Source organism: Erigeron canadensis, chromosome 1 (genome assembly GCF_010389155.1).
Source record: "Erigeron canadensis isolate Cc75 chromosome 1, C_canadensis_v1, whole genome shotgun sequence".
NCBI lineage: Eukaryota > Viridiplantae > Streptophyta > Magnoliopsida > Asterales > Asteraceae > Erigeron > Erigeron canadensis.
In genome coordinates, this window is record NC_057761.1 from 27270189 (window position 1) to 27296701 (window position 26513).

Sequence of the window (26513 nt, forward strand, 5' to 3'; positions counted from 1 at the left end):
AGGAGTCTAAAGATTATCTTTTGTAAAAGTAGTAGACCCGAGCTTTGGAAACTCGGGAATGAAACTTTGGATGGAGCCGAGATTGTTTAACATGCTATGAGGACCCAAGTTTCCTAGACTGGTCATGCACTCTCTGCAACCTAAGTGTGGAAAGCCTTTTGTTGAAGTTAAAAGGGCAATATTCTAGACTTATTATGAAATCGATGATTTGACTCATTATTTCCAATTTGAGTCGTCACCCGAGTTTTAGAATGCCGACTGCTAAAAGGCCATCACTCGGGTTTACAAAATTACTATCACCCAAGTGAGTTGTTTTGTAAAAATCATTAGTCAAAAAAAAAAAAAAACAAAAACAAAAAATGTGGCCTGAACCAGATAATATTGACATGCAGAAATTAATACCACGTTGCCATAAATTAGTAGTAATATGGATTGGTCATTGTGAAATAATATGATAATTTCATGGAGTCTTGTGACTCCACGTATAACAAGCAAAAATGGAATTAATATCTTGGATCTCCCGAAATGAAAATTGCCCATACTGTGATATCCTCACTGGAGATGGTAGTTATAATTATCAAATCCCATTTCTGATATTACTCTCTGCCTTGAACTCTCACCAAGGTTAGAGCAAATTAATCAGAATGGGCCTTTCCGCAAAACCAAGATCTGTACCTTTTCGTTCTATTAGTCTGCCTTGCAGATCACATCCAAGCACTGAAAGAATCAAGAAATTGCTAAACGAGGCCAAAATATGGGAGTCAACTTTATCGTTATCCAATCCATGGTCAGAAAACATACATTTGCAGCGGTTTCTCTCGGTTGACCCAGTTGTATGAATGTTTAGATGACCTTGTCAAAACAAAGGTTTCTCAAAATTCATCAAATTGCAACAGGCAGACAGTGAAACTGACAGATGAATTACTCGATACATGTGTCAATTTCTTGCATATTTGCAGTAATACAACTGAAATAATATCTCAGACATTACAGTATTTGAGAGATCTTGGCTGTGGCTTACGAAGAAACAGTGAATCATCCAACACTAAAAACATCATTGCCAATTACATTGTAATCAGAAACAAAGTGAAAAGAGAGGTAAAAGGATCTGTGGCAAGCTTAAAGCAAGTAGAGAAGATTATATTGGGATTAGTTCTCTCGAATGTAAGAAACTTTGAATGAATGTCTATAGTAGGAAATAACTAAAGCTGTGTGTATTGTATGTAAACAACTTTGAAATAATGTTTATTTTTTCAAGTTGTTTACATACAATACACATAACTTTAGTTTTTTCCTACTATAGACATTCGGTCAAAGATAGTTACATTCCAGGAAACTAATCCCGATAATATTTAGTAGTCCCTTCATGGCAAATTCAGAAAACAAAAGTCTGATCTCTGTATTTCGGGCTTTTAGAGAAGTTACAGCGTTGAGCATAGTTATATTCCGATTATTGCTTGTATATTTGGCAATGCCATCTTTAAAAATAAAGTTATCAAAAGGGCATAGATGGGCAAAATTCATTTCCAATGGTAAAGTCGTACCAGAAGAGATAGCTGGTGTGAAGGTAGATGAGCTGCAACACCTTGATGCAGCACTATTTAGATACGGCAAAAATGACAGTCAGGAATTTATCCAAGTGGTACCAAAGAAACTAGAGGCGTTGGAGGCTACTCTTGAAGGTATCGATTCTCACCTACACTTAATTTCAAGATGCCTGATTGGAACCCGAGCTTCTCTCCTTAACATGGTCTCTTTCAACTAATGTAAATTTTGGCATATACTGATTGGAACCCGAGCTTCTGACCCAAATTTTGAACAATGGGTCGAGGCATTGGATTTTGTAATTAAGATACCTCATGTATATGTTGCACATTTGTGTACTTCGCACAGTATATCATTTATATGGATAGCATTTGCTTGAACATTTGTCACAAGTCTCATATATATTCAAGATGACGCTTTTACTGTTTCTATAAATCCTAAGCTCTCAACCATTAGCGTTGTTTATTAGCTGTTGATGATGTACCATCTCCCTAATAGCTTTGGGATAACAATCTCCCTTCTACCTTATGCAGGCTACCAGACTCCCGCCCAGACGTAGCCTCCAGACTTGAGCATGGTTGCTCCTGAGAGGCTCCGGACATAGCCTCCAGATTGATCCATAGAGGCTCCTTAGCCTCCGAACCCTCCTCCATTGAGGCTCCTGTCATAGCCTCCGGACCCTCCACCATAGAAGCTCCTGACATAGCCTCCGGACCCTCCTCCATAGAGGCTCCTAACATAGCTTCCGGACCCTCCTCCATTGAGGCTCCTGACGTAACCCCGGACCTAAGCTGCGGAGGCTCCTGAACCCAGACCTGAACATGACCTCATCTAGGTTAAGTCATGGGCTTGGTTTAGGCCCAAACTTGTAAAGCCCATGGCCCAACTACTTAAACCCTAGCAGCTCCACCTCTATAAATAGAGGTCCAAGGAACCAACCAAGGGACTTCTCTTCCCCTCTCTCTCTCTTCTCCTCATTCTCTTACACACACTCCTTAGCCTACTTCGGCTTGTGGCGTCACATCTTGTGGTCACCAATTGGGAACCGCCACCCAAAGTAGAACAATCTAATCTCCCTCATTACACCATATAGATCAAGGATTAACCCCCAGTACTTAAGGATAAATGCTATACCTAAACGAGTGTAGACTTATGCTTAAACAACTGTACTTTAGCCTATTTATGTATATCGCCTTTACGAGTTTATAGATTGTTAATTTCCTATTTTCTTTTATTTTAATCGGTATATATGGGTTTCTGTGATAGAGAAAGTCACGTTTGAATGGTTCATTTGTGTACCTATTTCGCTGTTTTCATGGTATCAGATATTCTGTTCTGTACCTAATCTGGGCCGTAAACAGCCTCCATTGATCCTCTTTTTCTAACTTCAACCTGCCCTGCTTATGTGTTACTGTTACAAAGGGAGATAAAACTGAAAACTCCACCCTAGTGAAGACTGAAGATCCTGCTTATATCGTGACTAATATTCAGCGAAAGATCAGGTTTCTGGACCTTCTGGAAAGTGTCAGGGTCTCAAACTCGTTGTGGGTTAAGCCATTTCAGTTACATGCTTGGGGTTACAAGGTGATGATCACATCGGTGGCACAAAGCTGCCAGCCAAAACATACCCGGCCAGCATATACAACATTGTCAAAGATTAATGCTTTGGTCCTGCAATGGACATATGGAATGTAAAAAAAACATATAAAACTTTAGGTTACTTCTACCTGAGAAAAATATACTGAAACTGAAAATACTCTCCTTTGAAAGGTTCTATTTGTTTTACTAAAACCAAGAACGAAACTGTATTGTTTAGTTAACTTGGATGGAAAGGAAAGGGGAGGGGAAGTTTTCCTTCCTAAACAAGTAAACAAAGGAGGTTTTCCGTGTTCGGGTTACATCGCGAGCCATTATTTAACTCGGATGTAGCGGCTTAACACAATTTTTTATTTTTACCCATGGCCAGTTCCAACCATTTTCTTGACCACCCCAAAGTTATTTGAATATGACATGATTCGAACTTGAGACCACTTGTAAGAAAACTGACATTAGACAACTTGGTAATACTTGTGAAACGCAAATAGTTGGGGTGGAGTAATTATTTTGAAAGTGATAACATGATTTACTGAGATATCCGGTTATAGCCAAGTTACAAATAACTAAAATCTTTATAAAACGAACTTCATGTGAAAAACTTGCTTGTAGATCTAAACAATCTAATTTGCTGAAATACCACATGGCCATAAACTGCTAATATGGGCAGTTGGGCACACATTGTGAAACATAGGATATCTGTATTCTGTAATTAAGAACTACAAAAGAGAACACATATCGAAAAAGATGATAATTTCGTGGAGTCTCGCGACTCCACATATAACAACAAGCAAATGCAAATAATGTCTTGAAGTTTGTTTTACAGAAGATCTTTTAGTTTTTATATCCCTTCTCAAAGTGGATTCTTTCAAACTTGGAACAATTTTCACATGGATACCTATATAAAATATATTTAGCCCATTCCCAAGATGCAGTAACCAATCTCTTCTCACATGCAAGGACCTTGTAGCAGGGTGCTGATTCTATCCTTAAGCAATTGGTGTATGCCACGTATCGATTATTCAATGAAAGGAGATGATAACCAGCATTGAGACATTGAGTAACACTCCACATATCATGTCACACATTTATGTCCAAGATTTTCTGAAAAATTGATGCATGTTATACTGTGCTCTAAATTGCCTATAAATATGTGACTATGTGATGGTAATTATAAGTATCACAAACCATTTCTGATATTACTCTTTGCCCTCATCTCTCACAAAAGTTAGAGCAAAGTAATCAGAATGGGCCTTTCCTCAAAACCAAGATCTGTACCTTTTCGTTCTATAAGTCTGCCTTGCAGATCAAATCCAAGCATTGAAAGAATAGAGAAATCGCTAAACAGGGCCAAAATATGGGAGTCAACATTATCTTTATCCAATATATCAGCCGAAAACATTTGCAGCGGTTTCTCTCAGCTGACACAGTTATATGAATGTTTGGATGACCTTGTCAAAACAAACATACCTGAAAGTTCGTCAAAATGCAATAGTCAGACAATGAAATCGACAGATGAACTGCTCGATACATCTATAATGTTCTTGGAAATTTGCAGTAATACAACTGAAATAATCTCTCAGACATTACAGCAAATTAGAGATATTGGTTGTGGTTTACGAAGAAATAGAGGATCATCCGGCATTGAAGACATCATTGCCAATTACACTGTAATCAGAAGTAAAGTGAAAAGAGAGGTAAAAGGATCTGGGGCGAATTTAAAGCAAATAGAGAAGATGATATGTAGTAGTCCCTTCATGGCAAATTCAGAAAATGACAGTCTCACCTCGGTATTCCGGGCTTTTAAAGAAATTACAGCGTTGAGCATATTTATTTTCCAACTATTGCTTGTATATTTGGCAATGCCATCTTTAAAAATAAAGTCATCAAAAAGGCATAGATGGACAAGATTCATTTCCAATGGTAAAGTGGTACCTGAAGAGATGGCTGGCACCAATGTAAATGAGTTACAACACCTTGATGCAACACTATTTAGATACGGTAAAAGTGACAATCAAGAATTTATCCAAGTCGCACCGAAGAAACTAGAGGCATTGGAGGCTATTCTTGAAGGCATCGGTTCTCACATACACTTGATTTCAAGACGGCTGATTGGAACCCGAGCTTCTCTTCTTAACATTGTCTCTTTCTACTAATGTAAAAATATACTGATTGGAACCCGAGCTTCTGACCCAAATTTTGAACAGGGTGGAGGCATTGAATTTTGTAATTAAGATACCTCATGTATATGTGCACATTGTGTACTTTGCACAGTATCTCATTTATAATGATAGCATTTGCTTGAACATTTGTCACAAGTCTTCATATATATATTCAGGACGACGCTTTTACTGTTTCTATAAATCCTAAGCTCTCAACCATTAGCGAAAGTCACGTTTGAATTGTTCATTTGTATACCTGTTTTCATGGTATCAGATATTCGATCTGTACCTAACCCTAGCCGTAAACCGCCTCCATCGATCCTCTTTTTCTAACTTCAACCTGCCCTACTTCTGTCTTACTATTACAAACTGAGACAAAACTGAAAACTCCACCGTAGTGAAGACCCTGCTGATGTCGTGACTATTTCAGCGAAAGGTCAGGTTTCTGGACCTTCTGGACGGTGTCAGGGTCTCATACTCGTCAAGGGTTAGGCTAGCTCTGGGTTACAAGGTGATGAATCACATCGTTGGACAAAGGCGCTAGCCAAAACAGACCCGGCCAGCATATACAACATGGTCAGAGATTGATGCTTTGATTCTTCAATTGATCTATGGAATGTAACAAGAACACCTAAAACTTTTGGAGACAGGTAAAATGGCATGTAACAGAAACAAATAAAACTTTAGGTTACTTCTACCTGATAAAAATATACTGAAATTGAAAATACTCTCCTTTGAAAGGTTCTATATATTTCTCTAAATACAAGAACGAACTCTTAGAATTATCCTGGTAAACAAAGGAGGTTTTCCCTATTCGGGTTACCTGGGGATTGTGACTTTGTGAGCCAGTTTTAGCTCAGATGTAGTGGCTTAACCGAATTTTTTTTACCCATTACTGGTTCCAACCATTTACTTGACCCCCCCCAAGTGACAAGATTCGAACTTGAGACTACATGTGAGAATACATGAGTTCTTGCCACTAGACAACATGGTGATGGTTGAATTATTTAGATTCCCAAATTAATACTTGTAAACACATATAATTGGGGTGGAGTAATTCCTTTGGAAAGTGATAACACGATTTATTGAGATATCCGGTTATAGCCAAGTTACAAATTAATAAAGTCTTCAACAGAACCTCATGTGAAAACTTGCTTGTAGATCTAAACAATCTAATAAAAGAAACAGAAATGCCATGAATATAATGGAGGTGGCAGGCAGAGGTTATTTGAGAGATCAAGTGTGAGACATAACATATGTTGAAATGAGAGTACTTTATTTGCTGAAATACCACATGGCCATAAATTAGTGATATGGGCTGACATTGTGAAACATAGGATATTTGTAATGAAGAACTACAAAAGAGAACACGTATTGAAAAAGATGATAATTCCGTGGAGTCTCGCGACTCCACGTATAACAACAAGCAAATGCAAATAATGTCTTGAAACTCCAGAATAGAAAACTGCTCATACTATCCTCCACATGCTGTGATATTTGTTTTACAGAAGATCTTTTGGTTTTTAAATCCTTTCTTAAAGTGCATTCTTTCAATCTTGAACAGTTTTCACATGGATACCGATATAAAATATGTAGCCCATTCCCAAGATGCAGTAAACAATCTCTTCTCACATGTAAGGACCTCGCAGCCGGGTGCTGATTCTACCCTTATGCAATTGGTGTATGCCACGTATCGATCATTTAATGAAAGGAGATGATAACCAGCATTGAATAGCACTCCACGTATCATGTCACACATTTCTGTCCTAGATTTGCTGCAGATTTCATAAATTTTATATTGTCCTCTAAATTGCCTATAAATATGTGAGCACCAGATGGTAGTTATAAGAATCACAAACCATTTCTGACATTACTCTCTGCCTTGACTCTCACCACAGTTAGAGCAAATTAATCAGAATGGGCCTTTCCTCAAAACCGAGATCTGTACCTTTTCGTTCAGTTAGTCTTCCTTGCAGATCACATCAAAACACTGACAGAATCATGAAATTGCTAAACACGACCAAAATATGGGAGTCAACTTCATCGTTATCCAATCCTTCAGCAGAAAACATCTGCAGCGGTTTCTCTCAGTTGACACAGTTATATGAATGTTTGGATGACCTTGTCAAAACAAGCATACCTGAAAGTTCGTCAATATGCAATAGTCAGACAATGAAATTGACAGATGAACTGCTCGATACATCTATAATGTTCTTGGAAATTTGCGGTAATACAACTGATATAATTTCTCAGACATTACAGCAAATAAGAGATATTGGCTGTGGTTTACGAAGAAATAGAGGAGCATCTGGCATTGAAGACACTATTGCCAATTACACTGTAATCAGAAGTAGAGTGAAAAGAGAGGTAAAAGGATCTGTGGCAAGCTTAAAGCAAGTAGAGAAGATGATATGTAATGGTCCCTGTATAGTAAATTCAGAAAACGACAGTCTGGTCTCTGTATTCCGGGCTTTTAGAGAAGTTACATCTTTGAGCATAGTTGTTTTCCGGTCATTGCTTGTATATTTGGCAATGCCATCTTTAAAAATAAAGTCATCAAAAGGGCATAGATGGACAAGATTGATTTCCAATGGTAAAGTAGTACCAGAAGACATAGCTGATACAAATGTAAATGAGTTGCAACAACTTGACACAACACTATTTAGATACGGTAAAAGTGACAATCAAGAATTTATCCAAGTCGCACCGAAGAAACTTGAGGCATTGGAGGCTACTCTGGAAGGTTTCGATTCTCACATACGCTTACTTTCACGACGGCTGATTGGAACCCGAGCTTCTCTCCTCAACATGGTCTCTTTCTACTAAATCTAGGCATATATTTGTATATTCACACACTTACACTTAGCGCCTCGCCTGACCAATTCTTTTACAATGGATTGAGGCATTGGATTATGTAACATACCTGGCTATTTTTTCATGTTTATGTTGCACATTTGTGTAGTTTGGCACAGTTTTATAGCTCATTTATATGGATATTAAACTTTAACAGAAAATGCTCAATGGATCTCTATCTTTTTTATACCTAACCACCACAATAATTACGTACTACGAGTAGTTAAGAATGTATATTAGTAAATTAAAATGGAATATTAATACGAACACAGCTAAATAGTTGTAAAAATAAATACTTACCGGGCTAAAGGCTTTTTACCTCATAAAAAAGGTAGAATGAAAAGATGAAATTCTGGTGTTAGTGTCCGGTTAAGGGTTTCTCTGCCGTTATAAACTGACTTCAAATTCAACTTGATCATTTATATATATTTGATTTGATGATATTGTGTCTGGATTTGTGAAAGTCTAGCGTTTGAGGAATTGAGGTCAATTAGCTTGTTGAAGTGCAAAAAGTCAAAAATCAAAGTCAAGTGGCGACATGCATAAGGACTCGGCACAAACCCAATTAGGAAATTTGAGCTATTTACAAGATTATTTATTTATTTATTTTTGTATGGTGAATTTCATTTGAAACTTTCATTTGAAACTTTATGTCACCGTGAAATGTTTAGTATACGTTATCTTAACCTGGTTCACAACAGAAAGCTCCTAATTTACAAAATTAGTTATTTATATTTTTTTCTTTTTATATTAATTCAAACGTTAAGATTGCTTCAATTTACTTATAAAACTAATAATCAACTTTGCATGATTTTTTTTTCTCTTAATGCCTTTAACCTTGTCTTCTCCAAGTTAGCATGGTTGTTTTAAAGTCAGGCTACATTAAGAGTTAATTGCAAAATTAGTGTGATTTCTACGTTTTAATAAGAGGAGTCCCTATTTGAGAATCGTTGCAATGAGAGTCTCTATTTTGATAACTTTTTGCAAAATTGGCCCAAATTTAATAGATCCATTAAAGGTTGCCGTCAAGTGTGCATCTGTGGGGGTATTTATGTACTTGTCACCCCATATGGACCCCCATTGTTAAAATGGAAAAACCACAGGGACCAATCTTGCAACTACAATTCTTTAAGAGATTGTAACATACAATTATCTCTTTGTTAGGTCCCTAATAGTAAATTTATGTGCACTTTAAAATTTTAATAATAGATCTACCTTATATAAATATTTTTTTAAAAAAAACTGATTTATATATAAACTTTTGTTATTATATAAGCTTAAATAAATAAAAATTTGTATATTAGGAATTTGATATTTTTTTTTTAGAAAACTGACTTTATGTGTATTTGATTCAAGAATAAATAACTAAAATACCATATGTGACATTTATATTATTCGAACAGATTTGTTTTTTTCTTTTTATTAAATATCAAATTTCTAACATACAATCCTTTATTTATTTAAGCTTATATAATAACAAAAGTTTTTATATAAATCAGTTTTCTAAAACAAAAGTATTTATATAAGGTATATTTCTATTATTAAATTTTTAAAGTACACATAAATTTACTATTAGAAAACTAACGAGCAGATAATTGTATGTTACAAGCTCTTAAATCAAATAAAAAAAAGTATTAAGGTTTAGTTGCAAGATTGGTCCATGTGGTTTTTCCATTTTAGCAATGAGGGTCCTTGTGGGGTGGAAAGTACATAAATACCCCAACAGGTGCACACTTAACGGCCACTTTTAACGAATCCGTTAAATTTGGACCAATTTTGTAAAAAAATTCTCAAAATAGGGACCCCCATTGCAACGATTCTTAAATAGGGACCCCCTTATTAAAACGTACAAACCACAGGGACCAATCTTGCAATTAACTCTTGAGTTTATTAGAGGGGGGGGGGGGGGGGGGAGTGGTCACCCCTCTTCCCCCAACACTAACCAATAAAATTTTGACACCTTATTTTTCTCTATTCTTCCTATATCTTCCCCAAATCACTGGCGCCACTTTCCCCCATCTTCCCTCAATCTCCACCTCATCATTTATTTTTAATATCATTTTATTTATTTTTCATCTATTTTCATCTAAATATATATATATATATATATAATATAAAAAAAAGAAAGTGCTAAGGACTGATATGTAAATAACATAAATAAACAAATAGTTTACAGGGTTTATATGTATCAAGGATATAGTTTATAGGGACTAAATTGTAATTAACAATAAATAAAAATAATTAAAAAATAGAACAGATCGAGGATGCTACTTCTTTTCTTCTTCACACTTATACATACATATATTACATAAATGAAAAGTTATATTGAGAACCCCTAAAAGGTTAAGAACCTTTAGGAACCTTTTTCCAGAAATATAGATAAGGGTATAATAGTACTTTCCTAATCATTTATTAAATAAAATTAAAATAAATATATTTGAGCCCATGAATATCTCCTACAGTTACGTGATTTTCAGCCTGCCACTTACACATTAGCTGCATTATTCATTTCCCCCTCCAAAATCGCAAGAAATATTTCTATATTATTATAATTCATTTTCCCTCTAAAATTCTCACGAAATATTTCAATATCATAATATGTTCGAAAGATGTTTCTAACCTTGATGAATTATACAATTCAGTTATATTGGATCGGAGTGAATTTCAACCATTTGATGATCCTGAAGGTATGCTATTTTTCTTTCAGTTTCAATATATATGATTTATTTTAGAATTTTAGTTTATACTATAGTTACATGCTTTGAGTTAATTTGTTTATCACTATATAAAAATGCCCTGTGTATGATGATAATGTTAATGGATATTCGTATGAGCATATATATATATATATATATATATATATGTAATCTTGTTGATTTTAGATTTTAAAACTCTATATGTGCTAGTGGACATGTAAACTCAAATTGTAACCGTTTTTACATAGTGTTAACTCATTAACTGATTGTCGTTGGATAAATTAGTTGATCTGACCACTCCAACACATCACAACAATGCTGATGTTGTTGAAGGCACTAAGGAGACACCTAACGGTACCATTAAACATTGGGTTCCTCTAAATGTTCCTGAAGACATGAAACCAATTGTGAATTCTGTTTAGGACAAACCAGAAACAGCATTAGACATGTATGAAAAGTATGCCAAAAAAGTTGGTTTCGTAGTTCGCAAAGCATCGGTAAAATATAGAAAGGATCGTACTGTATCAAACAAGTACTATGTGTGCAATAAAGAAGGTCAACCAAAGAAAGTTCAAGCCATTGACACATTACTGAATGATGTGCCTGAAAGTAGTAGAAATCGTCGAAATTCTAACTACGCAATTACTGGTTGTGATGCCCGTATTAAGCTGAAAAACAAAAAAGGTACTGATTTTTGGGTGTTATATGAATTTGAAGAGAAGCATAACCATCCTATGATAGACGAGAGAAACAAACATTTGTCAAAACCTTGTAGGAAACTCTTATTTGAGGACCAGGTTTTTATCCAAAATGTTTCGACAAATAATATAGGTGCTACAAAGGCATATAGGTTACGTACGGCCATGAAAGGAGGTTACCAGAATGTTCGGGGAACTGTAGATGATTATAAGAACATGAAAGCAGCCATTAACCTTTTCGTGGGTAATAGGGATGCACAGATGCTTGTCGATAAACTAAAACAGATCAGTGTGTTTGCCTGAGTTTTCGTTTGATTATAAATGCGATAAAGATGAGCTGGTTTGTCTTTACTTTGCTGATGAAACATCAAAGTGCAACTATAAAGAGTTTGGAGATGTCATTGCTTTTGATGCGACATACAGCACAAACAAGTAACAGTTCTCGGTTCTCTTTTTTTTGCTACATTTTTGTATATCATGTACATTTCATATAACTACATTCATTTTCGTCTAGGTACAAGATGGTGTTTGTACCTTTTACAGGGGTTGACAATCACAATAAATGTGTGACATTCGGTGCCGGTCTTCTGAAAAATGAAGACATACCATATTACTCTTGGCTTCTTAAAGCATTTATGGATGCCCACACCCATCAGCCAACGCTAGTGCTAACTGACCAGGACCCATCAATGAAGACAACAGTTGCTGAACAAATGCCTCAATCAACCCACCGACTATGTATGTGGCACATAATGAACAAGTTGCCATCCAAGGTACCATATACATATACATGATAGGGTATGCATGTGCTACGTATTTAAATTTCACACATTCCTTGTTTTTTGATGTTAGATTAATGGGGACCAGCTAAAAAATTACTGATTTACGTCAACGATTGCACAAGCTTGTGTGGAATGTGTTTCTTAGTGCCGAAGAATTTGAAACAAGATGGAGTTTGTTGATTGAGGAATTTGAGTTGGAAGACCAGAAATGGTTAAAAGACATGTACAATATTCGAGACATGTGGATTCCAGCATTTTTCCATCATTTTCCATTATCATGTCTTATGAAGACAACGTCTAGATCAGAATCTTCAAATGCTTTCTTTCGGTTGTTTTCACATAAAAGCCACACATTGGTTCAGTTTATGTTGTGCTTTGAGACTGCTATGGAGAAGCAGAGGCATGCCCAACGTGTTCTAAATGATCACACAGCTACAACACAACCTAAATTGTTAACTCCCTTACCCATTGAGGAGCATGCAGCGGAAGTATACACGAGGACCATGTTTTTCAAGGTTCAACAAGAAATTTACAAAGGTTTAGTATATTGTTCATTTGATAATGTTTCTTCGGATAACATTTCTCAAACCTACATGGTGAAGCATTCAAGCAAACCATGTCAATCACATCTATAGTTCATGGTACATTTGAATTTATTGTATTTGTTTATTCACATTTGAACATACACAGAACATGTAACATTTATCATGTCGATCTTTTCAATCTTTCTATTATCAGGTTACCATCAGCCATCAAGAGAAAACTATAAGTTGCAAGTGCAACCTGTTTGGTCGTAGTGGGTACCTATGTAGACATATATTTTGTGTCTTCAAAGCAAAGAACATCGTCAAAATACCTGATGAATTCATCACCAAACGTTGGAGAAAAGACATATTGCCTCATCACTTGTTAGAAAGTCGTCATAGATATGGTTACAAGAACACCGAATCGGAGAAGCAAAGCAATGAGGCAATGGCAAATTTGGAACTATGCCTTAGTAGATTAAGGAATGATCCTCAAGATTTATCTGATTTTGTGCAACTGATCAACAAGCTAACCCACGATAAGTTGTCACAACTGCCAAAACCAGATCCCAAAAACGAAAAAGAAGAAACTTACAAGAGGTTGCTCGGTGTAACAATACCCGAAAAAGTTAAGATTCGTCCGCCAAGGGGTATCAACAACAAGGGCTCAGGCACCCATACTGGTAAGAGGTTGAAAAATCCTCGTGAGGCGCAGGTGAACAAAAAGAGACGTACTGTACGACAATGCAAATGGTGTTTAAAATATCAAGATGATCATGACCAACGAAAATGCCTAGACAAACTTGCCAAGGAACAGGCTGAGAAAGAGGCAGCAGCAAAGGCCAAAAAGGTTGGTAGCACAAGTTCACATCATCTGGATACAAGTGCTTAGCAAATATTGTGGTTTTGTTTTAACCTTATTGCCACCAATTTCATTTTTTTAGGAAAATTTATGGGTTTTTTTTTGTTTCAATTTGATCATTGCCATCAACTTTCAGTTTTTTGGACAATTTATGGATTTCTTTTGTTTCAACTTTCATTGTTTTCCTGTGATTGTTTATTACATGGATCATTAGCAGTCAAATACTAAGTGCAAGCATACATGTGCTCATGAGAATATTTGTTGCATTATATCACTAATTGTCAATTAAAATTAGTTGCATAGATGCATTCATATGAAAACCTATTGCTTATAGCCAATAATAGTCAGATACAAAGTAGTTGCAGTCTTGTAGTCATATGGTTGTGTTGCTTAAAACCTTTAACTACAATTTACATTGTTGTTGCATACATATGCTCATATATATGTATATTGCTTATAACCAACAAAAGTCAGATACAAAGCAGGTGCATACATGTACTCATATGTATGTGTTGCTTATAACATGTAACAGATAGGTACAAACTAATTGCACACATGTGCTCCTATATATCGTTATTGATTATACAAATACAAAGTAGTCACATACATGTGCTACCAATTATAAAATACATGTAAGCTTAATACATAAAGTGAAGCAGTTGCATACACATTCACCCACCAATTCCATGAAACATGAATTTTCACTACGAAAGTGCATACATATGCTATCAGTTTTCAAATAACTAGCCAAAAAAAAAAAAAACCTTCATAAAATTCTTATTGCGACTTATCAAAATGCTAGGTAAAAAAACAAAAAAGAAAAGAACTAGTCATAAACTAGAGGAGGATTATTAAAACTCAAAACAAAGACTGTAGACCACCATAGCAAACGTTCACTGATCTAAGTCCTTCACTTGGTTTTCGTATTTAAAGCATACTCGTTCGCTTCTTTCACAATCTTGTTTCTGTGCAAATTGTGCGGTGACATCAACAACTTTGTGGTGTAGTGCTTTCGTAGTATACCTATCTGCTTTTTCTTTAAACCGCCTTCATGATCCAACCCACATTCCCATTTCCCAATTCTTTCGCCCATGAAACACTCCATGTGACGCATCAAGAAAACGCCACAATCATCGCTATTGCTTGTTGTGCACCAGTTCATTTCCATAACTGATGGCTTCATATCCTTAAGTGCCGACCATGATGTATGTCCAACGTTTTCCAAATATTTCATAAACAATGTATGCTGCAATTAAAAAAAGCTAAAAATAAGATTCAGTTCAAGTAATTAGCACGCAACTAGTGTAGCTAGTGTTATATAAATATTACCAATATTTTCGGAGCTTTTCCATATTTTTGTTCAGCTACCAATAATACTACTTGGTTGTCAATAATATCATAGGATGATGTCTTTAGATTGTAACAGATTAAGTAGTAATGCCTATCTTGTAGAATTGGAAAGAAAATCTGCAAGTAACAATCAAATCAACTAGTTTCAACCATTCCTAGTTTTTTTAACATGTATGCATATGATTAGTTTTTGTTTCCCATACCAGGTCAACATCTTTCAGGATCATCAATGCAGGATTTGAGCTAACTTCCACAAGGCCTGACATGAATAATTTCATCCTCACTGCCTCATCTTTATCTTGCTGATTAATGCAATTTCTCTGTAGCACATGTGTTATGAAGATCACTATATATTAGATGGTTTACTATATAAAAAAGAGATTTTGTTAGTACCGTCATTCCTGTGTGACAGAATAATCTAAATGGTGAAGAGATGTTTCTTTTCTCTTCATCAATGTTTAACAGTGCAGCCCAACTGTCTATAACATCTACAGCTACCCAACCTTGTCGTGCAAGGCTACAAACCGAGTCACGCACACTCTCACATCCATTTTTTGTCGCAAAAATAATATCCCTGTTACATAAAATAGAAATTCAAGCTAGTAATTATTTGATTCCACAACTGTGGCAATTGTGCATACATGCTCACAATCGTCGAAACATAAATAGATTGCCTTAATAATAACTAAACAAAAACTTTGAATAAAACCTTATCTCATTTACCCAACCAAATGATAATAATAATAAGATTAAGAAAATAGAAAGGTTGTATATATACTTATATGCACTTATACTTACGTGTTGTTTCCGACTCCATCATTAAGTAGTTGCCACACTTTCATATCGAGTTTACTAAGTCGAGCACATATATCGACAACTCGCTTTACATATGGAGACTTGAATGTTGCAGGTAACTTCAAGTTCCTTCTACCTCGGTCCAACTTAGCAGCAACATTTGCGATTGCAGGTACGCAACTGTCAAGTGGTTTGACATCCATGTCTACCTCTTTTCCCCTCGCCGATTGGGACAACACAATTTCATTTCCTTTTACCTCGTCCGGTGCCAACAAGGTCTCATTTTCCATTACATTATCCATATCTTGTGTCAACCCCAAACTAAAGCTTGGCACATCATCATGATTCAGTCTCACACTTATTTCACGTGATCTTCTTAGACTTGCCTCATTTTCTACTTTTGAAACTGTCCTTTCTAGGGTAGCACAGAACCAGAATGGGCTAGGTGGACTACCCATTTTCCCCCCCTCCATATTCTCACCACTTTTATCAGCACACTCTTTTTGAACATTTTTCTTGGGTGTGGTGTACATATGTTGCTCTCGCCCAAACATTAGTTCCAGTTTATCCATCCATTTTTTCACCTCCTCATGGCTTGGATACTTCTTACATGCTTCTCGAGCTATTGTTTGCATAATCTCTTGTTGTCCATTTATCAACCTTTCCAATGTTCCCAAGTGATCCATATATTCCTGTCACACATATGCGCACCTTGAATATATAATTTTACATAAAGTTATGAGACACAAATACAATATTACCTTCACATTTTCAGGTTTAAAAGTCAGAAGTAGCCAATCATTGATTCTAAATTTGTTAACTTTTTGGTCATCCTCATCAATTCTTTGATAATCTCGAACGATCTCTAACTTTCCGAAGCCACCATTTTTTATCTCTTCCTCTTCTCGGTAGCTCATCAGGTCATAATTCCATTTCAACATTGCGGGCCTAATTCGTTCCACTTGAATGGATGTGCACTTTGTACCATCCAAGTACAATAACTAAGCACACATATTCTCTCAATCATTAGAACACATTATGTATAATTTAGCAACTATAATATACAATTAAAGTCAATGTTTATATACATGTACATACCGTCAGTATTGTTGCTGGTCCAGCAAAATATTTTTTGCTCATGTCAAAACTCCAGCCTTTTTTGCACTCTTTAATGCACATCCACAAATATCTACTCCAGTCAATTTGATTTCAAGTCCGTGTCTTCCTTTATGTATTCCAACACACTCTCGTCAGCTTTCCCTCTTGTTGAGCATGATCCTAATGTGTTCACAAACAAAGTAATGAAATTGAGCTTGAATAGCAAATCCGCCTCAGTTGAAATCGATTCTTCTCTTTATCTTAGCAGCTGTGATATCCTTGTTACCTTTAAATTGTCTCGCCCAATACTTTTTATTTGGTCATCCTTATCAATGTTTTCAACCTCATCTAATCGTACCCCTCCCAGTGGTACTCCCAAAATATCATGAATTGCCTTTTCTGAAACTTTTATACTACCAGTTGGAAGCTTAATTGCCATTATTTTAGCATCAAAGTTCTCAACCACATAATATGCTAACTTGGCAGGCAACTCATCTATTTGGAATCCAAGCAAGGAACCAAATCCCATTTCCAGTACACATTTTTTCTGTCGATCATTCATACACCTTATGCCACCTAAGAGTGATTTAGGGGATGTCCTTATTCTAACACTAGGGAAAACTGAATTCACAACTGGTTCTGCATCTGATTCCATGTCAACTTTGCCCTTTCCATTTCTTTTCGTTTTTCCCCCCATTTTCCATACCACTGTCTTGGGCTTTCCTTTTTTTTTTGAGCGGTAATTCTCGTGCTCTGTTCCCTACCAATAGACTTCTTACCTGCATTGACAAATTAAATGTTGCACAACATATCTCGACTCAAAATTTAAATTACACACATATGCTCACATGCACATGTATGCAAGTTATATATATGCAACCCCTTCTTAAACAACTACAAAGAAATCCCACTATATCTTTGACTGACACTCCAAATGTACAACAAAAAACAATTAATTAACTCGTACACTTTTAAAAACTATCACCTTAGTATGCATACATAGACTACCCACTTTATAAATACTCACTCAATATAGTTTCCCTCATATAATTGATACATACGGAACAATTAACTTTCAGACACATATTTACATTAAAAGGAGTTACTAATGATTGTGTTCATACTAAAATCATAACATAGATGTACTATATATAATTTACTACTCACAATCGTATTCAGATTGCAAATTGGTTAAAAAAGTATATACTTCCCCAAACAAATGGAATACTACTTACAATATATACAAGTTAACATATGTGCAACTTTGATAGTCATCATTGACAAGTTTGTATTTTTTTTACCTTGACGGTGCCGTGGTGCACTCCTGCTCCTGTCCCTAATCTTCACGTCATCTTCAAAATCCAAACTCAAATCGACAGATGTTTCATACGTTTTACGAGTATTTACGTTGTTGCCTGCTGGTTTCTTCATGCTCCTGTTACTTCTTCTTCCCTCGGATGATTCTACATTCCAATAAATAAATTTAAACCCAAGTTTTAAATACTTGTGAATATGAATAAAAAAAATTACAATCTCAAACATTATAGTACAACATTTACCTGCTTTCATCTTTTCTGATATCATGTTGTCACCAAACTCCTCTGATGTAGATTGCACAAAAATGAAATACCAAATACGAGATTGAAAACCTATTTATAATGAATTTCGTATATCATTATGCACATGATTTCGAGTTGCATATGGTTATCAACAACCTGATTTATCGTATTTATCAGTTTTATTTTTATTTTTAAGTGTTTTTGATCCAGAATACTGGTGCTATAATCTAGCTTTTTTAGGTGAGGATAAGTCAGAAAAACTATTTGACTGATTTTATAAAAATTTATTTTCCATTTCTACCCTTATACATATAAAGCACCGTTTTTTATTCTCACTTATTTACAAAATTGCCATTTAAATTTCTAGCCATACATCTAAATGATCGGACGGTTTTAAGTAAATAAAAAGGTTCCTAAAGGTTCCTAACCTTTTAAGGGTTCCTAAAATAACTTTTCCCACATAATACATATATATAACCTCCGTGGATGAGTAATTAAGAAAAAAAAAATATTATTGTGGTCCCTCACTTTTTTAACAGCCAATCAGAGCCCCTCTTTTTGCTCTCTCTCTCTCTCTCTCTCTCTCTCTCCTCTCTCTCTCCTCTCTCTTCGTTTCACCAGATCGGGGAAGAACATCGATTTCAACCCTCTCTCTCCATCGGTAAAAAGGTGGCGGCGGTGTGCCCGCGCGGCCCCGCTAGTGGGAAACCCTTTCCCCGTGACCACTCCCTCCCCCCTTAGGCCTCTTCTTATCTTGACTCTGTCATCATCTTGTTTTGACTGCCACATCACCTTTTTCTCTTCAAGACACACATAAAAACTATCCCCTTCTTATCATACCCTCATCATCACCTCATCCCCAATTAAATATATAAAATCCACACACACATAAACCAATAATGTCCCCACACAAATTAGTCCAATCCTTTCCAAACAGACGACAAACGACATGACAAAATGTATAAAACTATAAATGTTATTGTTACATAACATTTATAGACGTGGGCTGTAATGCTGTATTACTGCATGGGTTATGGGCTCGAATGGTGTTGAGCAAAATCGAAGTAGCTAATTCTATATAATAGGCCCAAAAAGTATCTAAAACTCTAAAAGAGTACAAGAGAAATTCGGAGTTTTGAAGATTTCTTAATAGTTTTTTTACTCTAAGCAAAAGGATTCACCTTATTTAATCTTTTACAACATAAAAGAGGAGTTCAACATTATAACTTACCATGTTATCATTTTACTGGATAGGAAAAATTCTTGATTCCATATAAAAGATTTAACTTTTTATGTGGATTTGTATAGTTTGGCTTGCTTTTTTTGAAATACTCAAGTTATGCACAACAATATTTTAAAAAAAAAACTACGATTTTCATTGTAGTTGCAGAAAGAAAATCTCGGCATAACTTATATAAAAAAAGAAAAGAATAAATGGTTATATGTATGAGGTTTTTAATTCTAATTGTTTTTTATATACCTATAGGCTATAGCTTTGTAAAGAGTAACCATGACAATTAAAAACTGGGAAGTGTATTAATTCAAATTTCACTTGGATCATTCATGTTTGATGTTGTGTCTCCATTTGTGAAAAGGGTTTAGTATTTAGAAGTGTAATAAACTTTTACACTTAGATTATGATTGATTACATTATGTAGGCGAAGCTTAAAGACATTATATTTTTCGAGAAATTGATACGATGTAAGGGATGAAGATAAAATTTAGTTATAAAGTGTTACCGTAACTCCAATAACTCGTATCTTATACCCATAAAATCTTAGCTATAAAGTTTCATCTTGATTAAGTTGTGATTCCTAATAGGATCGAAGTCATGCATGCAATTCCAAATCAAATTTAAATATACATTTTATTAGTTAAGTCTTTTCTCTAACACATATGTTAGTTTAACTCTTGTGTTTACTTGTGAACATTGACTGTACATAGAAATATTCCCTTTTGCAAAATTTACTATATTAAAAATAGATACATACATCCCCGTGATGAAAGGAACCTTGATTTCCAAAAATCACAAAATATTCACAAAGAGCGGGCTGGGGGCCCCTGCCTTCTTTGACTTGCCCAGATTTTAGATTTTTGTTCTAAACTTCTCATTAAAATAGATATAGTTAGGGTCGCAAAATCTTTTTGCATTTGGAGCATTGGATACAAAGATTAAGAGTTCGATTCTCATTTTTTAGTCGTTTTAATTTTTAGTAGCATACACTAACTGCATCTCATTTTTTTTACCACATAAAAATCGAAATTGAGTAACTGTTAGCTTGATTCTTCTAAACTTTTAAATGGTTTACTTAAGTTAGGTGATAAAAGGTCTCACTTTTTTTAAACAACGAATTCCATTTAATAATGAAAGTGCTTTTTATTATATAACCAGATGAAATGAATTTTTTTTTTCTTTATTCAAGAAATGAAGATTCTATCATATAATGAAATATTTATATTCTATTAAAATGAGATTTATTCATATTTCAACAACCAAACACACTAAAAAATAGAATTCAATTCCGTAAGAACCATAATTATCATATTTTATCACATTTTATGAATCAAACGCGACTTAAAGGTTTGATTATTACTTCTTTAAAAATTAGGAAAGACTTGTCGGAAATCGCCAGTTGGCTTGGTCCGACCAAGAGATCGATCTAGAAGCAATCATTTAACTTTTAAATATTGTTACAGTAGTACATTATTTATATCTCATCTATCTAATACCACATGGTAAACGAAATTGAGTAATTGTTATTTTGATTTCTTCTGAACTTTTCAACGGTTCACATATGTCAGGTGATAAAGACCTTTTTTAAACAAAGAATTCCAATTTATGACAGTGGTTTTATTATATATATAAGTAACACATTACAAAGTACTTGTAATAATTACTGTGTATAACATCATCATGAAACAGAACACATTACATGTTACTCACTAAAAACGACAAAATCTACCCATCCAAGTATTTTATAACACTTTGATGCCATTTTAATAAACAAGCAACAGAACATTATTATTCTTCAAACCTAAAAAGGGTAACTTAGCGGTCAACTATATTTCACAATTATTTAATTGTGAAATCAGATATATGACTCCCCTTATAGCCACCTCTTAATTCTCACTCATAACATCCAAAATGATGATTTAAAAACTTATAATATAACCTCTTAAAGTCTCAAATAATCCTTTTAGAGGTAATTCACTATAGATCGATATGTTGACCCCGGTGTCCATCCTCTAGGAATAACATTTCTTGCCACTAGAACTTTTTTGGAATATTGTGATATTAATCGTAGCGAAAATGGAGGGTGTAATTCCCTCCCAGGGTCGATTTTCCAAACCGCGCCCCATGATTGAACCATTTTTAGCCACTCGTCGCTACTTTCCTCTTTTAGACTCACTCCTGCTAAATCTCCATCCCCTTCTTCAAATTCAATCACGGTCGCAAAGTAATTAGGGTTCGATCCTTGGTCTACATGGAACACTAAGCCCGTTTTTGAATAGTCACACTCAACTCTGAAGATATAATAAAAAGGTTGTATAAGATAACTATATGAGAGTTTTCTTTGGGTTTGGATAGTTGAAAAAATAAATTTTACCGTGCATATCGAATTTGTAAAACTCCAGCGTCACGCAAATGTTTTTCTTGACCCGGTTTTGCCATTGCACCAAAAGCAGTCCCGCTAAGATCAAAATGTGCACGGTCAGAAGCACACGGGCCACCCGGGCAAAAATCAGTAATGACAACCCGGGCTGGTTTTCGTGAACATGATGGATGCTTGGTACATTTTACCTATATAACAAAATTCAAATAGTAATTAGTTACTAATCACAAAGCTAAAAAAAACAAATAAACATGTTAAGTAGTACATAGTTTAAAACTAGTAGTGAAACGGTGTACGTTTATCAGTAAAAAAAATTAAAATGTCTATATCATGGTATATAGTTATTTGTAAATATTAAAAATATTTTAAAAAATCTGTAAATGTTGGGCCCATTTCACTAGCTAGCCAACGGACCTGATAACAAGCCCCACATTCTTTTCCTGCATTGTAAAGAGATGGGCCAATTCCAGTCACCATGGAAGAAAATGGTGCTTGTGACACTGAATTTCCATAGCCACATGAACCTCCTGCATTGTTTATTTACCAAATTAAGTAACTAATTATAACCTTAAAATAATTAATTAACATAATACTATAGCAACATGCATGCAACATGCTCAATAAGGAAAAAGTATATATGAAAAAAAATAATAAAATATCATCAAGCCATATATATATTATTATGCTTCTTTTATGAACCTCAATTATAATATAATATAATGTGAATATCAATTTATAGACTATATATACATAAATACATAATGGTGTTATAATACATACCGTCACTTCCGGCACCGTCAGGGCTGCCATACCACGTGGCGGCGGCGTTTGACCAATGGGTGGCGACAGTGGATAAGTTGAAGTGTTTTGGTCTAATGGCAAATGACAATGTGAAAAAAGTTAGGAGACATAAGAAAAAGAAGTGTGAAGAATTATAAGTGCCCATTGCTCCTTGGTGCTATGCTACTAAGTGTACCTAATTGTTGCTTTTGTAAGTGATTTCAAAAGTGGTTTATATAGAGGGATTTAGGGAGCCTAGTTGCTTTCAAGTCCACGTTTGCCATGTTCTTTATTATTTGTCATGTTTGGATATGATTATATATATTATATTTATTTAAATTCGCGCATTTCCGATCGATCGTTTACAATCTTTATTAATTAAATAAAGAATATATAGCGGGTAACAAGCATGTATGAGTAGTAACGACTCGGTTTTTTTCTTGTGTGTCTACATCTTCAAATACATGTTTACTTTTTCCCTAATATACGTAGATGTTTTGTCATGATTACCTCACCTCGTATATAGTGATACATATATAAGGTAGTGATAAATTTACAACACTTTTTAAGCATCCGTAATGATTATACACATTATATTTCACAAATCACAATGTATAATTGTATAAAGGATGTATTTTTGTCAATGTATAAAAATTGAGAGAGAAAAAACGTGTGATATATTAAGAAGCCAAAATGATACACAGTACATACACGCAATTGATCGAAATCGTCTTTTAGGTGACGAAGATTTGGGAACGACAGTTGTCACCGTTAAGTGACACTTTCAAAGACTTTTAGCGAAGACAACCGGACATTTACGACAAATTAAACCTCGATCATTTTCTTGTAGTAAAACTATGTCTATAAAAATGTTACACTATATAATTAAGTTAAGAGAAAATAACCTCAATACCCAATTTTTTATAAAATTTTATCAATTTACCCAAGTTTTTTTAGATTATCACAAAATACCCATAAAAATCGCAATAAAATTATGAAAATCGCATAAAGAACATTGAAAATCGCATAAAGAACTTTGAAAATCTCATAAAAAACTTTAAAAATCTCATAAAGAACATTGAAAATCGCATAAAGATTTTCAGAATCGCATAAAGAACTTGATAATCGCATAAAGAACTTAGAATCTCATAAAGAACTTCGAATGTTACAAAATCTTTACGAGATTTATAAAATCTTTATGCGATTTTGTTAAATCTTTATGCGATTTTGGGAATCTCATTGCGATTTTATATAATCTCGTTGCGAATTTGGGAATCTTATTGCGATTTTTGAAAATTATTGCGATTTTGTTGGGTATTTTGTGAAAATCCAAAAAAACTTGGGTATAGTGATATATTTTTTAGAAAAATTGGGTATTGAGGTCATTTTCTCTTGTATTCCGATCTTATTTATTTCCTTTAATTAGTTGAATCTTTTTACTTGTTACATGTGTGTTTGTAGTACCTTGTTCTTATATGTATTTAATTACCGTGTATCTTAGATACTGTTAGATAACGTAATATATAGATGTACTCTCAATAATGAAGAGATTGTATAATTGTATTTTCTAAGTTAAGTAACAATTATCACGTACAATTATAATAATGTTCAATAAACTTATTGATTTGGTATACTTATTAGGTTCGCTTTTATAGACAGATTAATCAACAATTTAACATTTTCTTGCATTGAGTTTGGGTTCGAAAAGTCCATTTCTTTTTTTTTTGGTAGCATGGATGCCAATTTCTTCCATATTCCTTGATTTACGAGTTTATGTCACGTAATACACACACACTGTCAAAACGTATATATATTAATTGAGAAAATGATCACTTTACCTAAGTTTAGGTACTGTTACTTTAAAAAAAGTTATAAATTAAATCTTTGAATTTGATAAACATACATAGCCCCCCCTAAATTTTACATAACCCTTTTGAATTTTACATAATTCTCACCTGCTTTACCTAAAATAGGTACCGCATGTTTTACCTGACATTTTCTCATATTAATTAAGACTAAACTTAACACTCAAAAGAAATTGAATCTGACTCGATCAAAACTTTTGGCTAAATACATTTTTCTTGACAAAGTTTCATAAAATCATTTTTAGTACACGAAAAATATATTGAAACCGATTTCAATTCGTTCAATTATATGAATATCAATCATGTGCTTGTAAAAAGACTACCACTACCAGATAAAACAGATAGCTTTCAACATGCGTTTGAACTTGGGAATAAGAGTAGACAAAAAATCCAAAATGCACCCTATTGGATCTAAACAAAAAATTGTCAACTTGAAACTATTAATTAGTGATACTGTTTCGTTGCTCAATTACAAAGATACATACAATCACAAAATATATGAGTAACCTGCTCGAATTGAAACCGGCGGCTTTGTTATACATAGTTATTTTGTTAGCATTTGGTTTCGATCATGTAGTTGTTAACTTAAAAGTTTCTTTTGTAGATATTGAATTAATGAATAATGCCGTCCATTCTATTTAAATTCATTATTTGGAGTTTCTTATACAAAAAGTTAAAGACGTTTTTTTAGTAAACGCGCGCTGGTCCAATTGAATTACACTAATATATTACTCGTGTATATATTAGAAAAGAGAAAGGAATTAAATAACACCCAATGATCCTGCCGTTAATGGTGGTTATTGGTCGTTGCTTTAACTCTCAACGCATATGACATATTTGTCCCTTTTATAATCATATCTTTTAGATTTTATTTATTCATTATTTGAAAAAATTGAGTTTGATGTGAAATTTGTTTGGAATTTCATGTATAGATACGATTTATTTAATTAGTATTTATAATAAATCCATGAGAAAGAGATTTCATACCCACCGAATCTTTTTGTTCATCACTTCATTCAAATAAAATTTCCAATTCTTATATTTTCATACGATATCTTGTCGGTCACTGTTTAACACATAAATATAAGTTTTTACAAACGATGTACAAATTTTCAAGTGCCATTAAACTCTTGAACTACCGCAATTTGAGAATTTGACCCAAATAATTGGAAACAATAATATGCATGAAAAAATCACATGCGTTCACGATTTTCAGTTTAATTGACCCCCACAAGTCCGCATCCATCGAACCGTTGGTTGGACCCACTACACCGGTGAACTCGGTAAATGGTGCACATATATGTTAAATTCGTCATAGTATACGTTGCTTCACACTTAAATTTAGAGTACTTAAATGCACTTGCTATATATGGATGACCAAACTTTGATGTTATAGTTTAAGAATCACTACCGTTGCGAAAAGCTTACATATGATATTGCTCTATATATGGATTTTTTTTTCTTTTTTTTAAATTCTTACATAGAGGCGTAGATTTTCGTAAAATCGAGCTTGCTATGAGAATCATACTACTTAAATCTAGTTTTTTGTTTTCTCCATATATACTATGAGATATTTAAAGGCAATGTGATAACTTTGTCTTTACTTGAGAGTAGTTAAATCAAGAAATGATTATTAAAAAAATTCATTATTCTAAAGTGTTAATACTTAAAAGATGTGTTATATATAGTTCGAAATCTAAAATACAACATGAGGGTTCTATTGTCTTTTAGCTATTA

The 26513-nt window shown here is 34.2% G+C and overlaps 4 protein-coding genes and 1 long non-coding RNA gene across 5 annotated transcripts; 2 read left to right on the forward strand and 3 right to left on the reverse strand.

Moving 5' to 3' along the window:
- Positions 1 to 4640: 4640 nt before the first annotated feature.
- Positions 4641 to 5294, forward strand: LOC122588683. Its single transcript, XM_043760854.1, has one exon. The coding sequence runs from the start codon at positions 4641 to 4643 to the stop codon at positions 5292 to 5294; it is 654 nt and encodes a 217-aa protein (XP_043616789.1).
- Positions 5295 to 6557: 1263 nt separating this feature from the next.
- On the reverse strand, positions 6558 to 8651 carry LOC122585384. Its single transcript, XR_006321697.1, has 2 exons — positions 8454 to 8651; positions 6558 to 7440 (listed from the first exon to the last, which is right to left on the reverse strand). It is a non-coding gene; the product is annotated as an uncharacterized LOC122585384 (long non-coding RNA).
- A 3899-nt stretch (positions 8652 to 12550) lies between these two features.
- LOC122588692 (protein FAR1-RELATED SEQUENCE 3-like) lies at positions 12551 to 13745 on the forward strand. The gene is made up of 2 exons (XM_043760864.1): positions 12551 to 12925; positions 13068 to 13745. Exons 1-2 carry the CDS (start codon positions 12551 to 12553, stop codon positions 13743 to 13745), a joined length of 1053 nt encoding a protein of 350 aa, XP_043616799.1.
- Positions 13746 to 14395: 650 nt separating this feature from the next.
- On the reverse strand, positions 14396 to 17216 carry LOC122585857. The gene is made up of 6 exons (XM_043757976.1): positions 16959 to 17216; positions 16622 to 16861; positions 15864 to 16552; positions 15269 to 15639; positions 15045 to 15182; positions 14396 to 14961 (listed from the first exon to the last, which is right to left on the reverse strand). The coding sequence occupies exons 1-4, from the start codon at positions 17037 to 17039 to the stop codon at positions 15372 to 15374; spliced, it is 1278 nt and encodes a 425-aa protein (XP_043613911.1). The 5' UTR covers positions 17040 to 17216; the 3' UTR covers positions 14396 to 14961; positions 15045 to 15182; positions 15269 to 15371.
- A 4137-nt stretch (positions 17217 to 21353) lies between these two features.
- LOC122585140 (expansin-B15-like) lies at positions 21354 to 23102 on the reverse strand. Its single transcript, XM_043757245.1, has 4 exons — positions 22912 to 23102; positions 22546 to 22658; positions 22126 to 22319; positions 21354 to 22042 (listed from the first exon to the last, which is right to left on the reverse strand). The coding sequence occupies exons 1-4, from the start codon at positions 23075 to 23077 to the stop codon at positions 21715 to 21717; spliced, it is 801 nt and encodes a 266-aa protein (XP_043613180.1). The 5' UTR covers positions 23078 to 23102; the 3' UTR covers positions 21354 to 21714.
- Positions 23103 to 26513: the final 3411 nt, after the last annotated feature.